Source organism: Littorina saxatilis, linkage group LG8 (assembly GCF_037325665.1).
Source record: "Littorina saxatilis isolate snail1 linkage group LG8, US_GU_Lsax_2.0, whole genome shotgun sequence".
In the NCBI taxonomy this organism is placed as follows: Eukaryota; Metazoa; Mollusca; class Gastropoda; order Littorinimorpha; family Littorinidae; genus Littorina; species Littorina saxatilis.
In genome coordinates this window covers 68,153,094-68,179,170 of record NC_090252.1, presented here as the reverse complement: position 1 = coordinate 68,179,170, position 26,077 = coordinate 68,153,094, and the positions used below count along the sequence as shown (strand labels likewise).

At 39.6% G+C, this 26,077-nt stretch overlaps 2 protein-coding genes and 1 long non-coding RNA gene across 4 annotated transcripts in view; 1 reads left to right on the top strand and 2 right to left on the bottom strand.

Moving 5' to 3' along the window:
• The window catches only part of LOC138974422 (multiple epidermal growth factor-like domains protein 10), a 51,204-nt gene that overhangs the window by 19,139 nt on the left and 5,988 nt on the right, over positions 1 to 26,077 (bottom strand). The window contains exons 3-6 of the mRNA XM_070347136.1: positions 25,714 to 25,854; positions 20,398 to 20,532; positions 4,680 to 4,784; positions 3,427 to 3,555 (exon numbers count right to left, since the gene is read on the bottom strand). Coding sequence (XP_070203237.1) covers positions 3,427 to 3,555; positions 4,680 to 4,784; positions 20,398 to 20,532; positions 25,714 to 25,854 — 510 coding nt within the window. The remainder of the gene's footprint in view (positions 1 to 3,426; positions 3,556 to 4,679; positions 4,785 to 20,397; positions 20,533 to 25,713; positions 25,855 to 26,077) is intronic.
• On the top strand, positions 10,320 to 15,092 carry LOC138974231 (uncharacterized). 2 transcript variants are annotated; one of them, XR_011458351.1, is made up of 6 exons: positions 10,320 to 10,393; positions 10,939 to 11,023; positions 11,186 to 11,271; positions 11,911 to 11,989; positions 13,800 to 13,861; positions 14,882 to 15,092. It is a non-coding gene; the product is annotated as an uncharacterized lncRNA (long non-coding RNA). The 2 variants fall into 2 exon arrangements; XR_011458350.1 differs by having other exon boundaries at positions 10,335 to 10,393; positions 11,186 to 11,255.
• LOC138974421 (multiple epidermal growth factor-like domains protein 6) overlaps positions 19,129 to 26,077 on the bottom strand; it is a 35,146-nt gene continuing 28,197 nt past the window's right edge. Inside the window, exons 9-11 of the mRNA XM_070347135.1 lie at positions 25,714 to 25,854; positions 22,938 to 23,193; positions 19,129 to 19,159 (exon numbers count right to left, since the gene is read on the bottom strand). Of these exons, the coding sequence (XP_070203236.1) occupies positions 19,129 to 19,159; positions 22,938 to 23,193; positions 25,714 to 25,854 (428 nt within the window). The remainder of the gene's footprint in view (positions 19,160 to 22,937; positions 23,194 to 25,713; positions 25,855 to 26,077) is intronic.

Here is a 26,077-nt window from a genome sequence, read left to right as displayed (position 1 = left end):
AATCCCTTAGTGCACTGGGATGTCTCAATAACTTAAATAATTGTCAGTAAGTACTGGTGTCACATGACTGATGTGAACCAGTTGATTGGCTAATGGCGATGAGCTAAAACTGTTAGCGCACTCTTGGAGTGCGCTAACTTTTCCACAGAGCGTATTCTTCCGCCCTTTGCCTAAGCAAGAGTGTACTCTATTCCTCAGAATTAATTAATGACATGTAGCTTATATTCTCCACATTTCCAATGATTATGACCATAAATTTCCTGCTTCTCAATTAAAGCAGAAGTGTTTTTTTTCTGACAGATTGCATGTGCCTGTGCCACAGTTGCCACTGATCTAAAAATAGAACCCGCTGTGTCTGATTTTTCAGTTTCGACTTGCGAAGATTCCTCTCATAATTATGCCATGTTAGTGGCATGTAGCTTATTATCCACATTACCAAATGATGAGTTAGTAGGCTATACAATTCCCAGCAGCAAACAGAAAACACAAGTGTTATTCCGATAACGAAGCAGCTAGATCAGCACGTAGCAGACTACACTGAAATACGACTGCATCTGTTCAGTAAATGAATGTTTTCCGAATTATTATTTCAAGGTAAGAACAATCAGAATCGAAAACGTGTAGGGTTTAGAACGTTCTTACCATATATAAAACTTATTACCAGCCTGCCTCATGTGTGCAGACTCAGTGCAACTTGACGAGCAATTTTTGTTTTTGAAATGAGACTCAGTGCAATGGTTCGATCGCCATAGCCTAGCAGACGAAATAAATCCCGCTCAGCAAATGAACATGTTGGGCAAATGTGAACGATACAACGATGGGGATATAATACATGTAGGATTCAGAGCATTCTTACGGTTTATATTTAGTTCCAGACTCCCCGATTAGTGAAGATACCACACGAGAAACATGCCACATTTATTTTGAAAATGTGCTTACCGTCGACCTTGGCAAGGGGCAACACTCTGCACAGTCAATCTGTCGAAGCTCGATGAAGGTTTCGAATCGCAAATAACTTAGAGCACAGTCCTTTCTCCGAGTTTAAATGAGGTCTCTATGAAAGATCATCACTTTTTAGCTTAACGCTACACTGGACTTTCCCAATTTTAGAGCACAGTCCTTTCTCCGAGTTTAAATGAGGTCTCTATGAAAGATCATCACTTTTTAGCTTAACGCTACACTGGACTTTCCCAATAGAAATTAAAACAAGAGTTCGCGTGTGACGAAAGCACGACAAACTTGAGACAGCCCACACAAAAGTAGATCTGACACAAACCTGACCACACAGTTACGCCTAACCAAATGCGCGTTGAAAAATGTGCGTTTTGGATCTTCTTTTTTTCTCTGGCGGTACTGACAATATCGCTATTGAAACAATCCCAGTGCACTAAGGGATTTATAGAGCAAATCGAGAAAATTCATTATTGAACGAAGCGCATAGCTGCGTTCAATAATGAATTTTCTCGATTTGCTCTATAAATCCCTTAGTGCACTGGGATGTCTCAATAACTTTAATAAGAATAATAATAATAATAATAATAATAATAATAATAATAATAATAATAATAATAATAATAATAATTGTCAGTAAGTACTGGTGTCACATGACTGATGTGAACCAGTTGATTGGCTAATGGCGATGCGCTTAAATCTGTTAGCGCGCTAACTTTTCCACAGAGCGTATTCTTACGCCCTTTGCCAAAGCGAGACTGTACTCTCATCCTCAGAATTAATTAATGACATGTAGCTTATATTCTCCACAATACCAAATGACCATAAATTCCCTGCTTCTCAATTAAAGCAGAAGTGGGTTTTTTTCTGACAGATTGCAAGTGCCTGGGCCACAGTGCCACTGATCTAAAAATAGAAGCCGCTGTGTTTCATCTCATTTTCGCCGACTTGCATAGATTCTTCTCATAATATGCCGTGTAAGTGGCATGTAGATTATCATCCACATTTCCAAATGATGAGTTAGCATACAATTCCCAGCGGCTAACAGAAAACACAAGTGTTATTCCGATAACGTACACAGCATTTGGAAGACTGATTCGATCGACTCTGTCATACGTAGCAGACTACACTGAAATACGACTGCATCAGTTCAGTAAATGAATGGTTTCCGAATTATTATTGTAGGGTTCAGAGCATTCTTACCGTTCATATTTAGTATCAGACTCCCCGATGAGTGAAGATACAACACGAGAAATATGCCACATTTATTTTGAAAATGTGCGAACCGTCGAGTCCTTCATGGGGTAGTCAATTCAAGGGGAGTCACTCCGCACAGTCAATCCATCGAAGCTCGACTGAAGGTTTCAAATTGCAAATAATGAAGAGCACAGTCCTTTCTCCGAGTTCAAATGAGGTATCTCTGAAAGATCATCACTGTTCAGCTTAACGTTACACTGGAATTTACCAACAGAAATCAAAATGCGTGAGACGAAAGCACGACACACTTGAGACACCGGCCCACACAAAAGTAGATCTTACTGTACACGACCTGACCACACAGTTATGCCTATTCAAATGAGCGTAGCAAAATGTGCGTTTGGAATCTTCTTTTTTTCTATGGCGGTACTGACAATATCGTTATTGAAACAATCCCAGTGCACTAAGGGATTTATAGAGCAAATCGAGAAAATTCATTATTGAACGAAGCGCATATTTCAATAATTATTGAATAATAATAGCGCTCAGTTCAATAATTATTTTCGAGATTTGCTCTATAAATCCCTTCGTGCACTGGGATGTCTCAATAACTTAAATAATAATAACTGGACATTTGTAAGTGCCTAACATATGGCTCTAGGCCCTTTACACAAAAAAACATATGAAAAATAGAACAATTAAATGTACAACCTACCTAAAACAATGTATCATACGGACAAAAATCACCACATGTACTGTTCACACCAATCATACACACTTTAAGGGAGAGGAGTACGTGTAGAAATGGAATGGAAAAGACATTAGGCCGGGTTGGTGTAATATTGTGTGAAAAAGAAAGTGTTCAACTGTTGTGTGAAAGAGCTGAGAGAGGTGCAGTGTCTGACAGAGAAGGGAAGAGAGCTCCAGAGTGGTGCATGGTGCAGCACAACAGAAGGTTCTTGCTCCGTGCTGCGTATTAAACCATGTTTCATCCGACCAGGCCTTTATATCGGATAAGACCATTCCTTCACTTGGAAATTTGTCCCCATGCAACAGCCTGACTGCTTGCTCAGGTGAGTTGGACTTTTTTTAATGAATTAATTTCTTCAAAAGCTACTCAAACCAGGCGCCGACCAGATCTGAGATGGTGAGTTGAACTGTGTTTAACAAAGGCAGTGTGCCTTTAAGAACGCACCTGAAGTTCTAAGCCGTTCCTCACCAGCCTTCCGTATTAGTTTGGGTGCTGAGACGCTAAGGACAGTCCTTTGTAATACGTACCACATAGACCACTGTCGGCATTTCGGGTGTAGGCCGTGCCACATGTGCACAGGTTGGTTGTGCAATCTGCCCCCGACGTGCAGAGGTTCGCGTAGCCATCTGCTGAGCACCCCTGGCCTGCCTGGATCACTGAAACACCCAGTATTTACTACAAATAAACTGGTAGTTAGCTACCCTTGCGTCATTCGTATGCCTAGCTGTATTGTCGTGAGATCTCCGTGGCAAACATTCCGCTACGCATATAGAGTTGGCCCTTTGCAGACAAAAATCCACAATTCATTGCGTTCGCTGTTTGAAACAATTTTGCTGGAATTTTGCTTCCTTTTAGCAGTCATATTTGAAGGAGTAAAACCAACAATCCATTCCCTTATTACCACAATCAGAAAACAGAAGGATTATGCATGCAAGGTTTATTGCCACGCTAGAAGCGACACAAATCCTAACAGCTAAAAATGAATAACTTGTGCATGTCATTGGAACGAACAATCAAATCGGTATCCAAAGCAGTCAGTTATGTTTGCCTGTCTTGTCGTAAAAAAGACGATATTTAAAGCCGAACAGTGTAGGTATAATTTCTCTGAGAATCCATAAAAGGCGGTTTTTAATCATTTTAAGCAGGTAACGTTACATAAAAAGGCACGGTACATTTCAGTAACTCCTTAACGTATTGCCTTAAGATAGTCCAAACCTTGTGCTTACTTATGTCATTCCATACATATACAATGTATTAAGTCGTTGGAGACATTAGTTGTGCGGTTATATGACATGTCAGAAAAAAGATTTAAAATAGTATTTTTTTGCGGACTGAACAAAACATTTTTTTTCGCATTCATCAAGAATAATAACGGTAGCGCCTCATGCCAACATTGCAAGCACTTTGTTGAACCTCCGGACCCGCAACGAGGTTCGGGCGCTTCGCTCCCTGAACTAAGCGCTTCGCGTCGTCGATCTGTCCCTAAACGAATTGTTAACCCCCACCACCCCCCCCCCCCCGACCCCCCGACCGCGCCCCCCCCCCAACCCCCACCCCACCCCCCCCCTTTAAAAATGATGTGATCCGCCCCTGTTTTACACAGATCTCGAGAGTCATTGTTCACTTAAAAGACTATGGCGCTAACTGTCTCGATCTGTGTAAAATGTCACATTCAGGTCAACTTTACAAATAACATACTATACGAGTTGGTAGTTATGAAACGAGCTAGGATAGAACAAACATCATTGAAAGCATAACTACTTGAATGTTAACGACTCACAGCATTCACCAGCCACGGGGTCGCAGGCCAGGAGCAGGGTTGCGTGCACACACGCGTCATTGCCTACGACACAGGACTCGTCGATATCTTTGTAGTCCGTTTTCACTTATGTAACATAGAAACAAGCAAAATGCTGAATGGAAATAAATTAAGAAAGACCTTAGCTCTCAAAATAATGCGTGAATTCACAAATCCTGAGGGAAGAGACAGTATAGTATGTGTATGATAGCTTGGACTCGTAGTATAGTAAAGAGAGAGAGAGAGAGAGAGAGAGAGAGAGAGAGAGAGAGAGAGAGAGACACAGAGAGAGAGAGAGAGAGAGAGAGAGAGAGAGAGAGAGAGAGAGAGAGAGAGAGAGAGAGAGAGAGATAGAGAGAGGTCTGAAGTCTGAATGTTTTAATGAGTAGGCCTTGGGCCCTTTTCATGGAGATGAGCACATCTCAAGCACCAGCATACAAATGCACATAGTAAACAAGTCGCGTAAGGCGAAATTACTACATTTAGTCAAGCTGTGGAACTCACAGAATGAAACTGAACGTAGTCCGCCGCTAGTGCAAAAGGCAGTGAAAGTGACGAGCCTGTTTTGCGCGGTAGCGATTGCACTGTGCTTCATAGCACGCTTTACTGTACCTCTCTTCGTTTTAACTTTCTGAGCGTGTTTTTAATCCAAACATATCATATCTATATGTTTTTGGAATCAGGAACCGACAAGGAATAAGAAGAAATAGTTTTTAAAACGATTTCGGAAATTTAATTTTGATCATAATTTTTATATTTTTAATTTTCAGAGCTTGTTTTTATACCAAATATAACATATGTATATGTTTTTGGAATCAGAAAATGACGAAGAATAAGATGAAATTGTTTTTGGATCGTTTAATAAAAAAATAATTTTAATTACAAGTTTCCGATTTTTAATGACCAAACTCACTCATTAGTTTTTAAGCCACCAAGCTGAAATGCAATACCAAACCCCGGCCAAAATTTCATTCAATTTAATGGAAAAATGAGGGTGTGACAGTGCCGCCTCAACTTTTACAAAAAGCCGGATATGACGTCATCAAAGGTATTTATCGAAAAAATGAAAAAAACGTCCGGGGATATCATACCCAGAAACTCTCATGTCAAATTTCATAAAGTTCGGCCCAGTAGTTTAGTCTGAATCGCTCTACACACACACACAGGCAGACAGACAGACAGACAGACAGACAGACACACACACACACACACACACACACACACACACACACACACACACACACACACACATACACCACGACCCTCGTCTCGATTCCCCCCTCTATGTTAAAACATTTAGTCAAAACTTGACTAAATGTAAAAACAAGAAGACAGAGACAGACAGAGAGGCAGACAGACAAACACAGAGAGACAGAGAGAGAGAGAGAGAGAGAGAGAGAGAGAGAGAGAGAGAGAGAGAGAGAGAGAGAGAGAGAGAGAGAGAGAGAGAGAGAGAGAGAGAGAGAGAGAGAGAGAGAGACTCAGACTCAGAACTGTATTACATAGAGCTTAAACAATGACCACGAGTTGATTACTGGAAAATAAACCACGAGTGGGTATTTGCAGCCGCTTGGTAATTCACGAGTGTGCGGAGCACACGAGAGTGAATTACCAAGCGGCTGCAAATACCCACGAGTGGTTTATTTTCCAGTAATCAACGAGTTGTCGTCATTGTTTAAGCTATTTATACAACGAACAACACGGGTCGAACATGCAGTCATGCAGACGACATTTTGTACGCAATTTCATTTCAGCCTAATCACTCAGAGTGTCAAATGCGCGTCATTCAAATAGTCCCTATTCTTTTACTTTATTCTTAGTCTCCGACTCGTCGGCATTATACTTGTCTGGTCTAAATATCGGACCCCATTGCTACGATTAAAACACAATAGCGTTTGTATAACTATTCTGACATTACATTCTGTGTTAAAATCATGTTTTGTCAGCAACAAGGACCAGAATGGTCCATGTCGTTGATAGCAGACGACGGTTCTCTTTCCGCATGAAGCCACGGAAATAACCGAACATTGAAAACCCCACGGACATGTATTACGGAGAAAACTCGGGATAACCGGATGTTTAGCATTACGTCAATATGCTAGGAATCATATGACGTCATGACGTATCGTGCTTGCCTACGTAGATTGTATATGTTCGAAAGTCTGACTTCTGTTGTGAATTCGCGTGGTGAAGACTGCGGTAAATCTGTAGATGATAAGAGAACAAGGATTGTCTCAGAAGAAACTACTAAATGTTTCAGACCGGTAACTTCATTTCAACACTGCACTATATAATGGACGTTCTATGTGACAGGAGAGTTTGCTGATTTTGTGTTAAACATTGGAGAGATCGTCTGCTAGAATCAGAGATAGGCAGCTTCAGATTGCAGCTTCTGGAAATTTGCAAGGTGTGTTGCCTGTTAAAGAACTGGATTTTACACGTACAGTAAGCAACAACAAACACACACACAAAGCAAATGGCATCGTCTGTCGACTAGTCACAGAAACAAACTTGGCGAGGTATGCGTGTACTTCATACACGTCAGCCATTGTTGTTACAGTTTTGAGTCAACGTTGTACGTATTCTTCCGCAACAGGGTCCAATCGTCTGGGTTTCAAATGTTCTAAAAATAAATTTTAGTGTTGATTATTTTTTAGCCCTCTTTATTCTTACTTCGAATAATCCACGTGTGATTTTTGGTGTAATCAAAGTAGTTCGTTCTAATTTCTCACTTGTCTAAAAATAATCAACTAGATTTAATCCACCCCTCGGTTGCATTGCAGGAGTTGTATAAAAAAGGATAACGGTTTTAGGCAAAGCCTATTCTTCCAACATGTCCTTTATACAACACGTAAAGACGGACGCACGTACAAAATATAGATTGAATCATATAAAATACAGAAATACATTGTATGGAATGCAACACAATGTGCCTTTAAGGAATTACATAAGGAGAACTCAAAAATTACATTGACATAGTTATATCTTTCATTTGGGAATGAAGTTGCTCAGATCAGCCGTTAACACTAGTACAAAATGTTTAGCAAAATAACAATCGAACAAGACATTTCATTCACGAATGATGTGTGAACGTGGCTGTCTCTTAAACATTTTCACTGAAGTTGCATTTCTTATCTGTTGGGGGAAGGAGTTCCAGAGAAATGCTCCTGAGAAGGCTAAGCTCGATTTGTAGAGGTCTATGCGAGGTATAGGAGGGATGATTTTTTGGGACCCATATCGTTTTGTGGCATGGTTGAAATGTGATTGCAAATATTTAGGACAGTCGTCATTTAACATTTTATACATGAACACAGCCTTGTTTAACGTCAACTGATCTTTCAAGGGGAGGAAATTCAGGAGCTTTAGTTTATCATCCGTGGACCTATTCAAATCATACAGAATAAGTTTTGCAGCTCGGCGATGCAGGGAATTGAGTCTTTTTAAATGAACATCACTGCAGTTATCCCAAAGTGTTGAAGCGAAGTTTATATGAGGCATTATGTGGGTGTAATAAAACATGTTGAGTGCTTCAGAATCTGTGTAATGCCTTAATTTTGATAACAGGTACACATACTTTGATTACTCAAATGAGTTTGCCATTTCAACTCTTGATCAATGGTAACACCCAATAATCTATGTTCCCTAACTTGCTGCACTTGAGTTGAACCAACTGACAGTTGTAATTGTAAAGGACTTAATTGGTGTTTTTGTCTCGTGGTTATCACCATACTCTTAGTTTTAATCGGATGAATGATCATTGCATTAGAAACGCACAACTCAGTGATTTCATCCACACTTGTTTGAAGAGAAGAGTTGACGGATTCCAAAGATATTTGACTGGTGTGGACAGAAGAGTCATCCGCAAAGAACTCACATCTAACTTTTTCATCGCACACATGAAGGGGTAAATCATTTATATAAATACAGAACAAGATAGGTCCCAATACAGACCCTTGAGGGACACCCCTCCGGACAAACTCGTTTGACGAAGTTTTACAGGTAATGGATACATACTGTTTCCGTTTTGAAAGATACGATTAAAAAAAGGCACAGGCGGAGTCGTCTTTTAAATAACACCTTAATTTCTTTAGTAGAAGTGAGTGATCTACTTGGTCAAAGGCTTTCTTAAAGTCCAGAAACAACGCTCCCGTTATTTCTGCTTTGTTTATTGCTGAGAGCCAAGTGTCGCATAAAGAGCTTAAGGCGGTTTGGCAGGAATGCTTCGAGTGGAATCCAGACTGAAAATGATGAAACAGATTAATCTGTTCCATATATGCCAGTAAATGTTTTTGTATGTGCTTTTCTAAGGGTTTAGATAGAACACACTTCAAAAACAAAAACACCTACATTCAAATACAAACAAATATATATGAAAATGTAATGATCCCAGAATTTAGTTGAGCAAGTGACTAAAGACTTTTTGAAAGAAAAGACATTTTGATATACTGAAAAGTACAAGAAAAGAGTGAACAAAAACAAATAATAATCAGAGGGAGGGATATGGAACAACCAAAACTGAGACAAATACTTTCGTAATTTCTTTATAGTAAATACAAAATGTTCAGAGAATTAGCAATATATCTAACATTGACTGACTGTGTGATGATATCTTCTGATATAGCTATTTTGATGAACACGTGGGGGAATTCGGGGGCTGTTTGTTTGTTTGTTTGCTTAACGCCCAGCCGACCACGAAGGGCCATATCAGGGCGGTGCTGCTTTGTCATATAACGTGCGCCACACACAAGACAGAAGTCGCAGCACAGGCTTCATGTCTCACCCAGTCACATTATTCTGACACCGGACCAACCAGTCCTAGCACTAACTCCATAATGCCGGACGCCAGGCGGAGCAGCCACTAGATTGCCAATTTTAAAGTCTTAGGTATGACCCGGCCGGGGTTCGAACCCACGACCTCCCGATCACGGGGCGGACGTCTTACCACTAGGCCAACCGTGCCGGTATTCGGGGGCTGTGATTGGATGGTCTCTTCCGATCATCAAAGCATAATGCTGCGGAAGTCGGCCTTTTTTCTCAATATCCAAAAGCATATTGTCGATAACAAAGACGCATGGTTCCGGTTTCTTCCACGTGTATAAAGTACACGCATACCTCGCCAGGTTTGTTTCTGTGACTAGTCGACAGACGATGCCATTTTCTTTGTGTGTGTTTTTGTTGTTGCTTACTGTACATGACATACATTACGTGTAAAATCCAGTTCTTTAAAGTGTAACTAAACAAGCAAAAAGGAAAAACATCGTTCAGCAACCTTTACACTTTGATATGAAGAAGGGCCTCATATACTGTCGAACTGCGAAAAAAAAATTTTTTTCTCTCACTCGGACACTGTTTGACGGACATGTGAAGTGCGCGCCAGGAACGACAATCTTCTTAGTTTACCTGATTAATGCCCTTAATTTTTGGTTCTGGTACTTTCAGTTCCGGCTGTTGTCATCAATCTACCAAAATAAAAGATCAAACGGAGTTTTCGATTTTTATTTCATGGTTCAGAAAAAATATTGCTTATTTTCTGAAGTCAACCGTTTTAGCGAATCTTTCTTTGATTCTTAAAAGTCATTTCAGATTTTTGAAAAATAGTTAACGGTTAGTAATTACAAATACATCGTAAACAAACATATCGATTGGTTTTGGTAAGAAGACACAAGTGCGATGAATGTGGTACCAGTATTTTTGTGGTAAGTAAGGATGCATTTCTTTGCAGTAAGCACATTTACAATGCACATTTAATCTGTTTAGCAACATAAACGAAAGCATGGTACAGTGCCGCTTGTTTGTGGTCTATCTTTTCGCGGCAGATGCGTAACAATTAAGGGTCTCAGTTGGAAAAAGCTGCTCGGAACCAGAGCAGATTTGGCTTGGGTTCTTTGAGTGTGAATGATCGACGAGTGGCTTGACATTTTTAACGAATCATTACTGTAGCCTACTTGAAACCATCATCTGTTTCTGAATTTGTCATCAGTTATGATTGAGCAGTCTCATAGGAATCGTCCATAAAATGTTAAACCGAAAAAGGGCAGACGATTCTGAATCACACAGGCTGCTGTACAAAATCAGATCTAAAACGATATTTTGAACTGCGACGTCTGCGTAAATGCCCTGTAACAAAATACCTTGTCCTGGTCATGTGTATACACATCAGCTTCTATTGGGAAGATCAGTATTTTATATTAATCACAAATACAAGATTAGAAATAGTTCTGAAGATCGCCTTTGATTTCAGTTTCAGCGGCAAACTAGCAGATCTGTCCAAACCGGCATCGTTTCATGGTTGAAACTTGAATAATCCCAAATAGATCTGAGTGGGGGTAAGTTTTATAGTATTTCAATTTTTTACGGCAGTTTTATTTAAAGATAGTGTAGTGGATGTCTCTGGTGAAGACTACAGTTATATGAATTTTGTTGTTGTAATATTAAAATGATTGTTCTTTATTTACACAATTGAATAATTTGTATTTATTTGTTTGCAGATGACGGCATACTGAGTGCTCCAAGAACATACGCCTGCTGGCATTTTGTGTCTTTTCTGAAGACGTCGAGGCAAGCAGAAGTCACGGTCCTGGCCACACACACACACAATGACATGAACAAGAAATGATATTTTTTCATGGGCATATCCAGTATTAAAACTTTATTACCATGCAAACGCAACGATACGAATTTAGAGAAGGTCATCGGTCACACACACACACTGGGCGGATCCGGCCTGTGTATTCTAAGTGACGATTTTGGAAAGAAGTTGGCTAATTAGTTTGCTCAGGTTGCGCCAGATCTATCAGTTGTCCTTGTTGTGATTCAAATTTTTCTTCTTAATATATTTACTTTTTTGGAAGGTGTATTAGGGGATGTTTCTTGGCTCGGATTGATCCATTTTCCTTGTTTTTATCAACATTTGTCGGACCCCCCCCCCCCCCCCCCCCCCCAAGGAGGTTGAACGCTTCGCGTCTTCAACTAAACGCTTCGCGTCGTCAAATTGTCCCTAAAAGAAATTTGGAATCTCCCCCTTAAAAATGATGTGATCCGCCCCTGCACACACACAAACACACACAAATAGAGAAGTAATAAATGGATACAGTTTTTCTTTATTTAAATTACAATCAGATGTGGTCGTAGAACAGGCACTGTAAACAAAACCTAGCATGATATACCACTTGTGTGATGTTTCGGTCAATATATATCTTTATTTTCCTTTCAGAAATACATTGGCGTTTTGAATGTCAAGGGAAGTGATACAAATGCTGCAGCGGGCTATCAAGAACGCGAAGGCAAACAAGGTAAATACCTACTTCTGACATTAGTTTACTTATTAACTCTTTCTATACTGGCCATTATCTCCCCAGTCTCTCCCCAGAAACTGGCCATTTGCATGGGTTTGCAAACAAATTCTCAAAAATAAACAAAACAAGATGCAGCCTTCAAACTCATAGGTTTTATTGTGAATAATATTCAATATATTGCTAAAACATATGCCAAAGTTTGGTTTCATTGTTGTGGAAAAAAATAAAAATATGATGTCCAGAATTTATGGGTATATTTTACGCAATACGAACAAGGGGGTATGTATTTTGACTTAGAAGCATTTTTTCTTATGAAGGCTCTGTTTGCAACAAAACTGTTTCTGTTTACTTGTATGAAGATTGTGCTTACACAAAAACATAACAAATACAAACTGATTTTCCATTTGGTGGTCATGTAAGCATTGTGAACATGTCCGAAAAATCTGATCACACACCATGTGGTCGACATGCAGACCTGAACGGCCAGTGTATGGTGGCAGAGTTGGAAAATAGGAAAAGATGCCAATCCTTCATCAAAAACCGAAGAAAATCGTCATTGTAATAAGTTTGCTTTATTCTAAATCAAACGACTAGGATAGATGACAGACACAATGACAGACACAACGACAAACACATTCAATTCTATGTAAAGCATACACAATGCTCACGTTAACAAGCTGGCCATAACAATGTGCCCATCGTGCATGAAGTGTGGCTTTGGTCGGATCAGTAGCCGTGCTTTGTCTGCGATACTAAACATGAAATTTTGTTAAAGCGACGATTTAGCAATGTTGTTGTTGCTGCTGCTGCTGTCTGTTCTTGTCACGACATCTCGTTTTTTTCCCTCCTGATTCTGAGAAGAAGCTGTTTAATTGTGATATCAGGCCTAGGAACCCCTGATTTTCACTTGGAGCATTCTCAAAGAAACTTAGCGTATGTTAAGAAAAATGAGTGTTCTCCACACTTTGTCTTTTGTTGTTCGTTGTCGTTGCATGTCTACCGTTCCACAGCCACCTATACTATAGCTGATGGGGTCTATGTCGACCAAAAGAATGGGATTCACTGTAGGTCGAGTTCCTGTAGGTGGATTCTCTGTATACCTAAGACTTTAAAATTGACAATCTTGTATACAGGGAATACCACAGGGTGTAGTTCCTGTAGCGTTTTGCTAATATCAATGAAAGTCACGTGATGCTTAGCAACATCGTTAGAATTTGATGTTTTTCGATCTTTTTTTTGATATTTCTTAGAAATTCGAGTATGGTTTGCAAGTTTTATTGAAAAACTGCACCCTGTGGGATTCCCTGTATACTAGATTGCCAATTTTAAAGTCTTAGGTATACAGGGAATCCACCTACAGGAACTCGACCTACAGAGAATACCACTCTTTTGGTCGACATAGACCCCATCAGCCCTACTATAAGTGCAAGTGTTAAATGACGTATTCAGGCATGAAAATTCTTCGTATTTTCCGTATTTTCCGTATTTCTGAAAAGAATAAACCGTATTTTTTTTATTTTCCGTATTTTCCCTTTTTTTAATTTTTTTTTTAAAAAATTTTTAAATTTTTTAAATTTTTTATTTGAACATTTTTTTTTTTTTTTTTTTTTTTCCTAGTCATAGTTATAGTAAAATAGTTTTGGGGCCATGTTTGAATCCAATTTTAAGGCTCAGATAGCCCCAGATTGCACCAAATTGCACCCTTGAAAAAAAAAAATTCCGGGGGGGGCATGCCCCCGGACCCCCCTAGAAGTCTTGGCGCTTATGCGCCTTCGAATTTTGTTTTCAGTATTTTATTTTTTTTCAGTTTTCATGCCTGGTATTTCCACAAAAGACTGCTTGCAGAGAATCATGTGATGCCAATGACAGGTAAGGACATGTGGTAATACATACTACGTTTGGGAACCAGGGAAAATGCAGCACAAATTATTTATCAACCAAATTGATTGACTTGTGCACCACGACAAAAGTTTTCTTTGATCCATAAAAGGTCTTTTGCCAGAAAAATTGCTCTGAACATCAAGTACCCTGCAAGGTGTCACACATTTACATTATTGAAATAAAAAGAAAACACACCAGTAACCAGGTTAGGTACGTTAATATCTATAATCAATATCTCAGCACGTTACTGCCTTCTTCGGGATGGTAAGCTGAACATTATTGAACAAAATAATCGGTTTAGATTGCATACTTTGATTCCTGAACGAAGAAGCAGAGGTACTGCATACAACTAGGACTGTAATATCAGCTTTTGCCTGAAACACACACACATACACTTATAAAATTAATGCAATGTCATTGTATGAATCCAGAACAATCACTAACTTACATAGTTGGTCACACAATTACCCATCACTGAACAATAAATCGAAGTCGGGTGGATTTAATGACTAAAGCAGTAAAGGCTTTGAAAAAACCCTCATCACAAAACATCCCTCCAAAAAAACAAAAAAACAAAAATTAAATAAATAAATGAAATAAAACAGGTTGTGTATATAGCGCAGTAAACACCATGCAGGTACAAGCAAAGATTTGACAGTGATTATCCTTGTTTTATATAGCACACATTTTCTAGTTTTGATCTCTCTCTCTCTCTCTCTCTCTCTCTCTCTCTCTCTCTCTCTCTCTCTCTCTCTCTCTCTCTCTCTCTCTCTCTCTCTCTCTCTCTGGAAAGTAATTTATTGACCTGTGGGTTATTTGCGTTTGTATACACATTGGTGATTCGTAAACTATGTTGAAAGAGATTGTCAAACAATATTATATGGGGTGTCTTAAAAAAAAATGTATATCAACAAAATCTGTCATTATTATCAGGCACACGGTTTTAACAAAGCTATGTCACGGAATGCAACATAAGTGGCTTAAAAAGTCGTGTTTTTGTGTGTGCAGGATATTCGCTAGGACAGGACCTCAAGCTGAACCAGCACAACAGCGATGCATTCTTCCATGGCTTCCACAAAAGTCTTTCACCTATAGCGGGCATTGCATACAGATAAATTCTTTAGACCAATTATACCTCTGTTCCCATGTTAAACATGGAATAATTCTGGACAAATGCGAGGACGTTAGCTTTTTTTATTTTATCTTTTTTATCATTTTACTTATCATTAAAACTTGTTTAGATTTCGATTCGTAAACCATTTACAGTAATCCTGTTTTTTAACTTTGTTCATCTTACCACAGTCACTTCGTTGTTTAGATTTATCATTAAATTTGTTACCATTATGCAGGAAAAATGTAGAATAAAACCAGGAGAGCTTTCGGTAGAAGATATTTCCTGTGTCAAAAGTTAATGCTTATTCTGATTGATGGGTGCTCCAAACTAAGTTATTTTGACTGCCTTATTCGAATTCATTTCCAAGACAGGGCTGAGAAGTGGAGAAGCTTTGGAGAATATCGTAAAAATTGTCTGGGTGTTTATGCAAAACTTTCGAATATGTCAGATTTTACTTTAGAGATTTTAAATACTGTTAACTGACAGAAATGCTATAACTTCTACACCAATTGACTGGATAACTTCATATTCAGCATACTTAAACTTGATTTTATGCATGTGCAGTTCACAAAGTGGCAAATTTTTAGGTTAAATTATCTAACTTTTGCATCACCAATGACACCAACGCTTTCGTGTCTGAGGATTGCCCTGAACCTAGCTGTAACTGCATGCTTTCTTCAGGTCATCGATAGCCTGGGGGTTGAAGGGGATGTTTTTACATACTCAGACATTCAAAATAATCAAAAAGGTAAAAGCCTGAAGGGTTTAAATTAGGTAAAAATGGCTACCGCTCAATGTCAAAACTCGTTCTGTTTAGTCGACCCCCGAATTTGGAGAAAAAAATTAAAATTGCACAAAAGTCAGACCATTCAATTTACAAAATTGCCACTTACTGGAAAGGCAGAACATAAACTGAAGATAATGAATACCATATATAAAATAATTGGTTCAACAGATGCAGAAGTAATTTGTATGGTTGTGGGTGTCCTTTTTAGGGGGGTCAACCCTGTAGAAGAGACGATTTTCTTTAATTATTAATCCGTAATATATTGTTTGTTATGCATACAAGATTAACATTGACAAATACTTCAAGACTCCTCATTGATCTTAAGAAATGTTGTGGGTTTTTTTGTTACTGACTGATTCACTTTCTATTCACTTTACTCTACATAAGTCACGACAAGAAAAGCAAGGGAGGTAATTTCTTCGGAAGAGGTAATTCTCTTCCCTCAGAACGATTGTTGTAGTTTGTTTGATTTTGTTCCCTTCTAATAAGTATTATTTAAAATAGATCTTTACATCTTGATGTGAAAGGCGCAGTACCCCCCTCCCCCCAGGATGTTAAATTCTAGGTTGTGTCCATGTAAAATCCTGATCCTAGTCAAGATCCGAGTTGGTTTTTCATGCAACTGTGCCTCTTTATGCCACTCAATTAGACATACTTTGCAATCCATAATTGCACGAAACTAAGTACAGGAAATACGTTGTTGTCGTGTTTTTAATATTACATAATGAAATAAAAAATGTCACAACTGGTTTCGTGTTGGGCTTTCTCTCTCTGTCTGAATCTCATAATTACTTACTTCTGAGGCCTGAAAGGTGTTGCAGGCATTGTTCAGCTTACATTTATTGTTACAATTTTTGTGGATATGTTATTAAGTGTGTCTGTGTTTCTATCATTCGTTATCAGTGTGGTTAAAAAAAAAAGCACACGTCAAAGTAATTTACCCTTCATCATTATCAAAACATGCAGATACAGGCAATAAATATTTGTGATACTTTAAACAAATACAATGTTTGTTTGTTGCGTTTTTTTTCTTTTTTTCAGAGCAAACACACATCGTATTTGTTCAAACGTGTATATTCTGCACTTTCTAATACCCTGCATGGATCTCCAAATCAAGAATAATGAAAAGGCGTCTAATAGCCCTGCAGCACTCACACGAACATGATAGAAGCTTGCATGCATGCACCCAGGGTCGCTGTCTTCGGCTAAAAGAGCTTACCGTTGGATCTTCGCTCAGACAAATGTAGCTGTCTTGTCCACTTGCTCCTGTCGCATAGATCTGCAATGTGCAACATCATCTTTGATTAATAAGTCTGAGGCACAGACAAACACACACGCGCGCACATTTGCGAGAGAATGCACGTCAGTCTATTCAATCAAACAGTATAAAAACATACCACAGACGTGTTGGTGGGAACTGGACATTCGCCGTATTACAAAATCAAGAGATTCATTTGTGTGTGTATGTTTAATCAAAAGTTCATCTTGCGCACATTCAGTCTATATTGTAACAGGACCCATCCCGTAAAAACTTCGAACAGATCTATTAAATTCTGAAATCCTTGACAAGTTTTTTTTCAATCATCTGTATCTGACCGAAGTAAAAAAAATCAGCCAGTACACGCATCTACCCCCTTACACGACAATACGTATGTGGCGAAAAAAGGAATCGAGAGGGGGGGGGGGAACAAGGAATAAATTAGATCCAGAAATAATTCCACTTCATCATTCCAAAATTCAAGTGTGAAGTGATCAGATACTGTGGTAAAGATACGTGCTTAGTATCACAAATGAAAATACAAGCCCTAGGGTTTTAAATCAAGGAAACAATTAAAGTTAAGGAAAGATCAACAGAAATGTCGAGAACATGTAAAATATTGTACTTACAATCTGTTTCAGCATGCTCTTCGAATAATAATCTTCCAGTCAGCCTCGTGCTTACGACTTCGACAGGATGTTGCCTCTCACGGAGCCAGTACATTTGGAGTGAATTCAAAGGCCAGAGATGCAGTACAAGCACATTAGTTAGATCCAATTCATTTACATTGCTACCTTGCCCAATTTATGGCTATTTCTGTTGGTAACATCACATATGTGGCAAGCAGTGCTTGTTGCCGACTCTGCTGGGACAGGCAGCAGACGATTTTATTTAGGAACCAAATTCTGATTGGTTAAAACATAAAACCGGAACTCAAAGTACCACTTGTTCTTTGGAAGTACCAAATCAAGAACAGATAAGCAGGTAAATCTGAAATGGGTTCAGCACTTTTAAAAAATCGTAGTAAATCAGAAAACACAGTAAACGTTGGAAAAATCGTCCAGTATCGCTTCTACAGGTCTATACTTGGACAAAACATAAAGCAATTCAGTAAAGCTGACACTTCAAAATGTCTGTTTAGTTACACTTTAACAGGCAACAAACCTTGCAAATTTCCAGAAGCTGCTATCTGAAGCGACCTATCTCTGATTCTAGCAGACGATCTCTCCAATGTTTAACACACAATCAGCAAACTCTCTTGTCACATAGAACGTCCATTGTATAGTGCAATGTTGAAATGAAGTTACAGATCTGAAACATTTAGTAGTTTCTTCTGAGACAATCCTTGTTCTCTTATCATCTACAGATTTACCGCAGTCTTCACCACGCGAATTCCCAACAGAAGTCAGACTTTCGAACATACAATATACGTAGACAAGCATGATACGTCATGACGTATTTTTTCTGTGATATATTGTATGCTATTATTTTTTGCAATGATGTTTAGCCATAGTGCGTTATACGCCTAGGTGTGCGAGAATATGTAAGCGCAGTGCTTTAAAGATGTCCATGTGGGAATGTGTAAGTGGGCGTAGTCGAATGTCCATGTGGGAATGTGCAAGTGGAGCATATAAGAATGCCCATGTGTGAATGTGTAAGTGGAGCGTGTAAGAATGTGTAAGTGGAGCGTGGTCGAATGTCCATGTGTGAATGGGTAAGTTGAGCGTATAAGAATGTCCATGTGTGCGATGTGAAAGTGAGACATGGATGTGTTCATGACTGAATGCGTAAGCACAATGCAAGGAATGGCCAGAAAGGTATGTGGGAGGTGTGTTTATAACCTGCCCTGTTATATCGTGCTATATGTCTTATGTAAAAACAATGTTATGTTTGTATTATTGTTATGTACCACGCCTGAATTTCTCTATGAGATAATAAAGTATTCTTATTCTTATTCTTATTCTTATTCCTAGCATATTGAAGTAATGCTAAACATCCGGTTACCTCGAGTTTTCTCCGTAATACATGTCCGTGGGTTTTTCAATGTTCGGTTATTTCCGTGGCTTCATGCGCCGAAAGGGAACCGCCGTCTGCAATCAACGACATGGACCATTCTGGTACTTGTTGCTGACAAAAACATGATTTTAACACAGAATTTAATGTCAGAATTTAGACTCCAACAAGTATAATGCGAATCGTCTTCGACTCGTCGGCATTATAATTGTCTCGTCTAAATATCGGGCCCTATTGCTACGCTGAAAACACAATAGCTGGTACTATTGGTCTGTTTCGACAGTGATATTAAAATCGAGACCGGAGGATTTTGATATCACTGTCTCAACAGACCATAGCAGAAGACATCATCACACAGTCCGTCAATATTGGGTACTATTATCTGCATCCATCTGGTATATTACGTAAACGGACTCAGACCAACACGTTACAGTGTGTATTCTGTTCATGTTTTGGTATCGCTTAGGATATGTTCTTTCTTCGAATGGGACTAGCAGACGAACTTTTGCACCCGTGTTCCAACGTTCAAAACTGTATGAAGTTCAGTTTTCTTGGGCAAAATAGTGTATGAAACCGCTGTATGTTTTTTTAAATTGATGAAATGTGTGCATTTGGTTGCGTGTGATCTGTTTATAAAATGAAATATTGTCGAAAACTAACCGTCGGAATGCAGTTTTTTGTCCAAGCAACTCAGTTCAGAAAATGTGAAAGGGGAACTACTCTTGTCGCTAGACAGAGTACGAGCGTTACTTGCCTTTAATGGAAGGGCGCTGGTTCTGAGCGACGTTTAGTTCTCGAGATAGGTGTTACCAGATGACGTCATTTATACTTTCGTCATCGGAAAGTAGTTCCCTCAAAGTCTAGCTCATCAACCTGTGAGCTATCGAGGATTCAGGCCCGTTGTTGGGTAAGTGATTTTGGTTGTTGGGTAAGTTACCGAAAAATAACTAGCCCTGCACGTTTACAGAGAGAAAGAAGCAGAGGGGGGAATAACATGTGTTTCTGATTATCATCACGAATGGCATAGGGCAGTCGTATGAGTATTTGCTTTCCTTGGTGTCAACATTTTTTTCATTTAGTGTATTTTGTATAAATGTTATTTATTTATTTTCTTATTTATCTATATTTTTAGTTGTACATGTTTTGTTCATGAGACCTGAACAGACAGTTTGACTGAATGTCTGACATATGTAGAGAATGTGTATACTTCATGTAAATGTTTTATGTATGTTATTATTACGGACACAAACGCTCAGCAATGTAATTTCTCTTTTAGAGATTAATAAAGTTATTGTATTGTATTGTATTGTATTGTATTGTATTGTATTGTATTGTATTGAGCAAGAACTTACCGCAGACACCCGCAGATGCAACATAATCATCTGCACACACGCATGACTTTGGTGACGTTGACGAAGGGCATTCAGCGTGTGGATCAACGCAGACTGCACCTATACAGGCGCCGCCAGGCCTCCCTACCCCTGGATCTGTTAAAAAAAATCGGTTTCGGTTAAAAGCCTTGCCATGTAAACGATTCGGCTCACCATCTCACAGCTGATCAGGCTTATACACAAAATACGACCATCCCTCAATGTGGACACATAGCCAAATTGAACATCCTGACTGCTTGTTGAATGCTGTTAGATTGTAGGGGGTGACAAGTTCATAAGAAGCCAGAATATTCAGTTAAAAAATATTCTGATAAAAATAATGTGGACAGAGAGAAGCCGCGTTGTTGAGTGTTAGATGTGCAGTGTCCAAGGGGAGGGATGGTCCTATTCCATGTGAAAGCCTGGCCGGGTCTCAGAGGGTGAGTGGAATTGTTGACACTGGAAGCTTTGGACCTATACATATAGATACTTGAGGTGAATCGCGAGACAGAGTATGCAGCGTGGCAGTTCGCCGGCTTAGAGCACGTGTTGAAAATTTTCATCCACCAGTTTGTGTCCGGGGTCCACCTGAATAGGCCCACCAAATTGGATGCAGAATATTTACGATGGAAGGGGTAGTATATATTGGCAATATTTTGAAGATGGGAGGGATTTTGTACACGAATTGCAATACTTAGATGTACTACCTGTGCAGAAAAGCGCTGTGCAGAAAAGCGCTGATTTTGTGTGGTGGAAGTGAACGAAGTGAAGAAGTAGAGCCGAAGAAAAAAGTGTTTATTTTCGTAGTTCGTATCGCGAAACAGAGTATTTATTCACCGCGGTTCACCACAACGCAAACACACACACACACACACACACACACACACACACACACACACACACACACACACCGCACCACACCACACACACAGAATCCGTATATATATATATATATATATATATATATATATATATATAGAGAGAGAGAGAGAGAGAGAGAGAGAGAGAGAGAGAGAGAGAGAGAGAGAGATTGATGACAGTGGATTTTTTGCGTGGCTATAAATAGATTCGACCTTTGCACTTTTACAGTGAGGACAACCGGTGCAAGGAAAGCGTTCTGGACAGCGACCTTCTAAAAATAGTAACGGGAATATCTGAAGCTGCTTGTCATACCGTAGCATTCTGACCAGTCATCGCTCAACGGCTATCGCCAGTTATCTCAGAGAATGAGCCGTACTCATTTTGACCTGAGTTCAGGATGATACCGTGGCTGTGATCGGAATCGGGTGCGTCTCAGAATCTCGTCCTCTGTTTGTGACATTATCACCAAAAGTAAAATCTTCCCAGAAAACTTTGATAATACTATTTACACACTTCTCAGGGTGTACCTTTTCAGTTTAAACAAGAAACAATATAACATTGCCTTTAGTTTGCCATATATTGAGCATTATTTGGACCATGTGTGCAAAATCACCCGTGTAACATGGAAACAATAAAAGACAAAAAAACTGCATTTATAAGGCTGAAAACGACTTTTATTCAGTTATTATTGTTGAATCACAAGCCATTATAGAGTTCAATATGAAATGACTACATGCAAACAACAAAATAATGTTTTTTTCAAAGTTCCATGCATTCGTCAAAATAAAAATGAAAATTAATTAATAATATCCTGATCAGAACATGTTGATACATGGCATACATTCAGTCTTATTGACATTTAACCTTCACAATAGCATATATACACAGATTTGTTGCTCTAAGTAGTCTAAGACAAAATGTTAGAAAGTTATCCCAAAAGAATGCAAAATGGTCACGGATGTAACATGGAAACATCACTTGTAACAAAGAAACGGAAAATGCTTTTTCCCACAAACTTTACTAAATGAAGCTGATTTTGCAACCAGATTCTTCTTAGGTAAAATGCCAAACACTAAAACAGGAACAGAAAGAAAAAAAGCTGGACAAAATCAATCAAACTTTGCCGAAAAAAAGAGAAAAATTATTGAAAAGTTCATCACCGACGTAACTCGGAAACGAACAAATAGACATGTATTATAAGGTTTGACATGAAGAATGCAAATGTTCAAAAGTGGTTCATTCAATTGTTAAGACAATAAACCAAAGGTATTGGTTACAGTTGCCACTTGCAGTTAATTAATTTATTTCAAAAGAGGTGCAGCAGGGGGCGTCACTTGATGACAAGCGAGAGCTGCAGCCGGGGCTGGATTCTGGGGTGCAGCCGGGGCTAGATCTTGAGGTGCGGCAGGGATCGGTGCTTGAGCGGGGGGAGGAGCAGCGTGGATTGGTGCTTGAGCAAGGGGTGGCACTCGAGGAGCGGCTGGTTGTTGAGCAATGGGGGGGGGGGGGGGGGGGGGTGAATTTGGGGAAGTTCAGGTCGGAGGGCTTGCCTGTCCCAAGTTCCTGCCTCACGACCATTCGAGCAAACGCCCACCCCAGACTGGCACGCAGCACAAAAGCATGACAGCAGTGGTGTGCAGAGCACATTTGGCTCGACGCACCTGATGCTGTGCAGAGATCGGGTGCCTTTGAGTGTCTTGACCACTCGACCTCTGTCCCTCTGGATGTCGGTCTGTGGCACCCAAAAGAACGACCGAAAGGAGTGGCCGTCGCACTCTCCATCTCCAGGCTGCTTGTTGAGCCTGCTTGTGAAGTAAAAGTCAAAGAGATCTTTGGCGTTGTCGATGTTGGCCGCTCCTGACTTCACAGCATTCGCAGCGCCGTGCTTTACGACGGCACTTTCTCCATCAGATGCACCTTTCCCGTGGCGCGATCCAAAGAAGTTGCGCTCTCATGTGCAGCCGAAGTCCTGTATGGTATGGGAGATATCGCTGAATGGGCCTTTTGATTTATATTGTGCTGCACAGCCGTCACTCCATTGGATGGCATGCTCAACGGAAAGCCCTATGATGGTCTTGAGGTGGTCCATCGCAATAGTTGTGAAGGCGTAGACTGCATCGTAGTCGTGGCGCCTGTCATCACTGATTTTTTTTTTCTCTTTTAATCATGAATTTTACGTCATTGTTTGCTTACATTCATTTCACTGAAGAAGGGCGTGGCCCGAAAGTCTTTGGAACTTGGTGTTTACTGTGGTTTTTTTCTTCTAATTAATAAAATAAAAGTATAAGATTTTTTTATCACTTTAAATTCAAAGTCATCTGTGCACAAACATCACTTTCATTAAACAGGTCTCACACAGAATGTAATCTACACCCACAAAATATTTATCGAAAGAAAAACTATTATTAACAAATGTCTAGCCTAATTTTTCACTTCATAGAATATCATAGCAGCAAAAACTCACCTTTTCTCAAGAACCTTGGGTGTTGATCACTTTCGTAACAAGAAGAGCAAACGCTCGATCGAGTCACTTTCGCAGTTCTGAATATTATATGAGGCATCAGATGGACAGGAAGAAATTGCTATTCACAACACAATGAGTCACGTTCACATAAAATTTGAGCCCGGTCACTTTTATAGTTTCCGAGAAAAGCCCAACGTTAAGTTGTGTGTTGCCGAACAGAAAAGGCTAGTTATCTCCCTTGTTTTTCTGATAACGTTCGTAAAAGGCTACAGATGTAAATACTTTGATGTAAAGAATAATCCTACAAAGTTTCAATCACATCCGATGAACTTTGTCAAAGATATAAAATGTCTAATTTTTCCTTTGACGCTGACCTGTGACCTTGAAAAAGGTCAAAGGTCAACGAAACCATCGTTAAAGTGTAGAGGTCATTGGAGGTCACGACAAAACAAAATATGAGCCCGATCGCTTTGATAGTTTCCGAGAAAAGTCCAACGTTAAGGTGGTGTCTACGGACGGACGGCCGGCCGGACGGCCGGCCGGCCGGACAGACTAACACTGACCGATTACATAGAGTCACTTTTTCTCAAGTGACTCAACAAAATCACAGACTTCGGAAACATGCTCGAAATATTTCTTCGCTGCCGGAAGCTGAACTATTTCTCTCTGTAACTGCGCATGCGTAGTCACCCGCACCTCTAAGAAAGTGACTACGCGCAAAATAGTTCTAATCTTTCTTCAAAACTCTGAACATTATTTGCAAAACCGTTCGCCATCGTAACTGAATTTTGAAGAAGCATGTCATATTGCGCAACTTTCAACTTAGTTTGCAGATGCAATTTTGAGAAAATAATACTTAAATAACATTTAGCTTAGCGATTTTCTATGCCCTTTCATGTCAAGATCGTGTTGAAGATGAATATGCAAATTCTAAAGTTCAAATTTAGGACTTGTTGCTGTTGCACGCGTGTGGAAAACTATGTTACGAAAGTGATGGCAAACTTTCAAGCGATTAATTTCGTTTAAAAAAACAATTATGTGGACAAAATAACATTTCAACTGTCAAGTACACTTAAACCAAACACACATAACAAGAATAGCAGTCCTTGGACATTCTAAACGATTCTTGTAGTGAGGTGCAAAACTAGTTGATGGTTCATGTCACAGATCAGACCTCCATTTTTCATGCATCCAATCATTTTTTTCGCAAAACAACATTCATAATAATCATGCAAAATACTCAGTTTTGTTTGTATTATTTCTTTATTCATTTTACTTCTCAAAAATACCAATATCATGATTTAAAATTCAGTATGTTTCAACTGTGGGCTAATTTGATTATGGCACACACAAAAGGTTCAGTTTCTGAGACGCACCCAAGATCAAACTTCAGATTTTGAATAAGCTCTTTCTCGGTCAGTATTCTTGCAAATACCGTACGGGATTGACGCCACACGAGGGAAGGGAGATAAACGCGCAAAACACTGGAGAAGATAAGGAAGAGTTACTGGGAATGGTTCTACTGGATCTACAGAAAACCCAAAATCGGTTCACCGCGCCACTCTTAGAGCACATGTTGAAACTTTTCATCGACCAGATTGTGTCCGGGGTCTACCTGAATATGCCCACCAAATTTGAAGCAGATCCATCGAGAACTGTGGCCGTGCATCGCGAACACAAACACACACACACACACACGTTCTTTCTTTATTTGGTGTTTAACGTCGTTTTCAACCACGAAGGTTATATTGCGACGGACACACACACACACAAGCCGTATATATAGATATATATAGTGTCATTTCTAGTCGGATGCTGTGGGTTCATTACGTGTGTGTGTGTGTGTGTGTGTGTGTGTGTGTGTGTGTGTGTGTGTGTGTGTGTGTGTGTGTGTGTGCATTACTTGGTGAGAGTGAGCGAAAGAGCGTGTGTGCGTGCGTGCGTACGTGCGTATGTGTGTTCATTGAACTTACAACATTCTCCCCCGGTGACTCCGTTGTAATGTGCATCGCACTCGCAGAATCCGTTGGCCGCCGAGCACGTAGCGTGTGCTACACACTCTCCACCTGAACCATCGGTACACGCAGCGCCTACTTTGGTCGGTGTCACATTCACTGTCAGATTGTACAATCACACATAGAATACTATATATAGAATCATAGACATTTATTATTTAACTCTTTCAGCCCTGCTCTTCGCTGGACATTATTTCCCCTTAAAGGCATATGTACTCGATGACTATACACGCTAATTGCTTTACCAACAGCTGGAGACATGCTAAATTAAGTTCCCTGCAAAATATTGTGGTCTAGGACCCCTTCAATGTTGAGATATGTT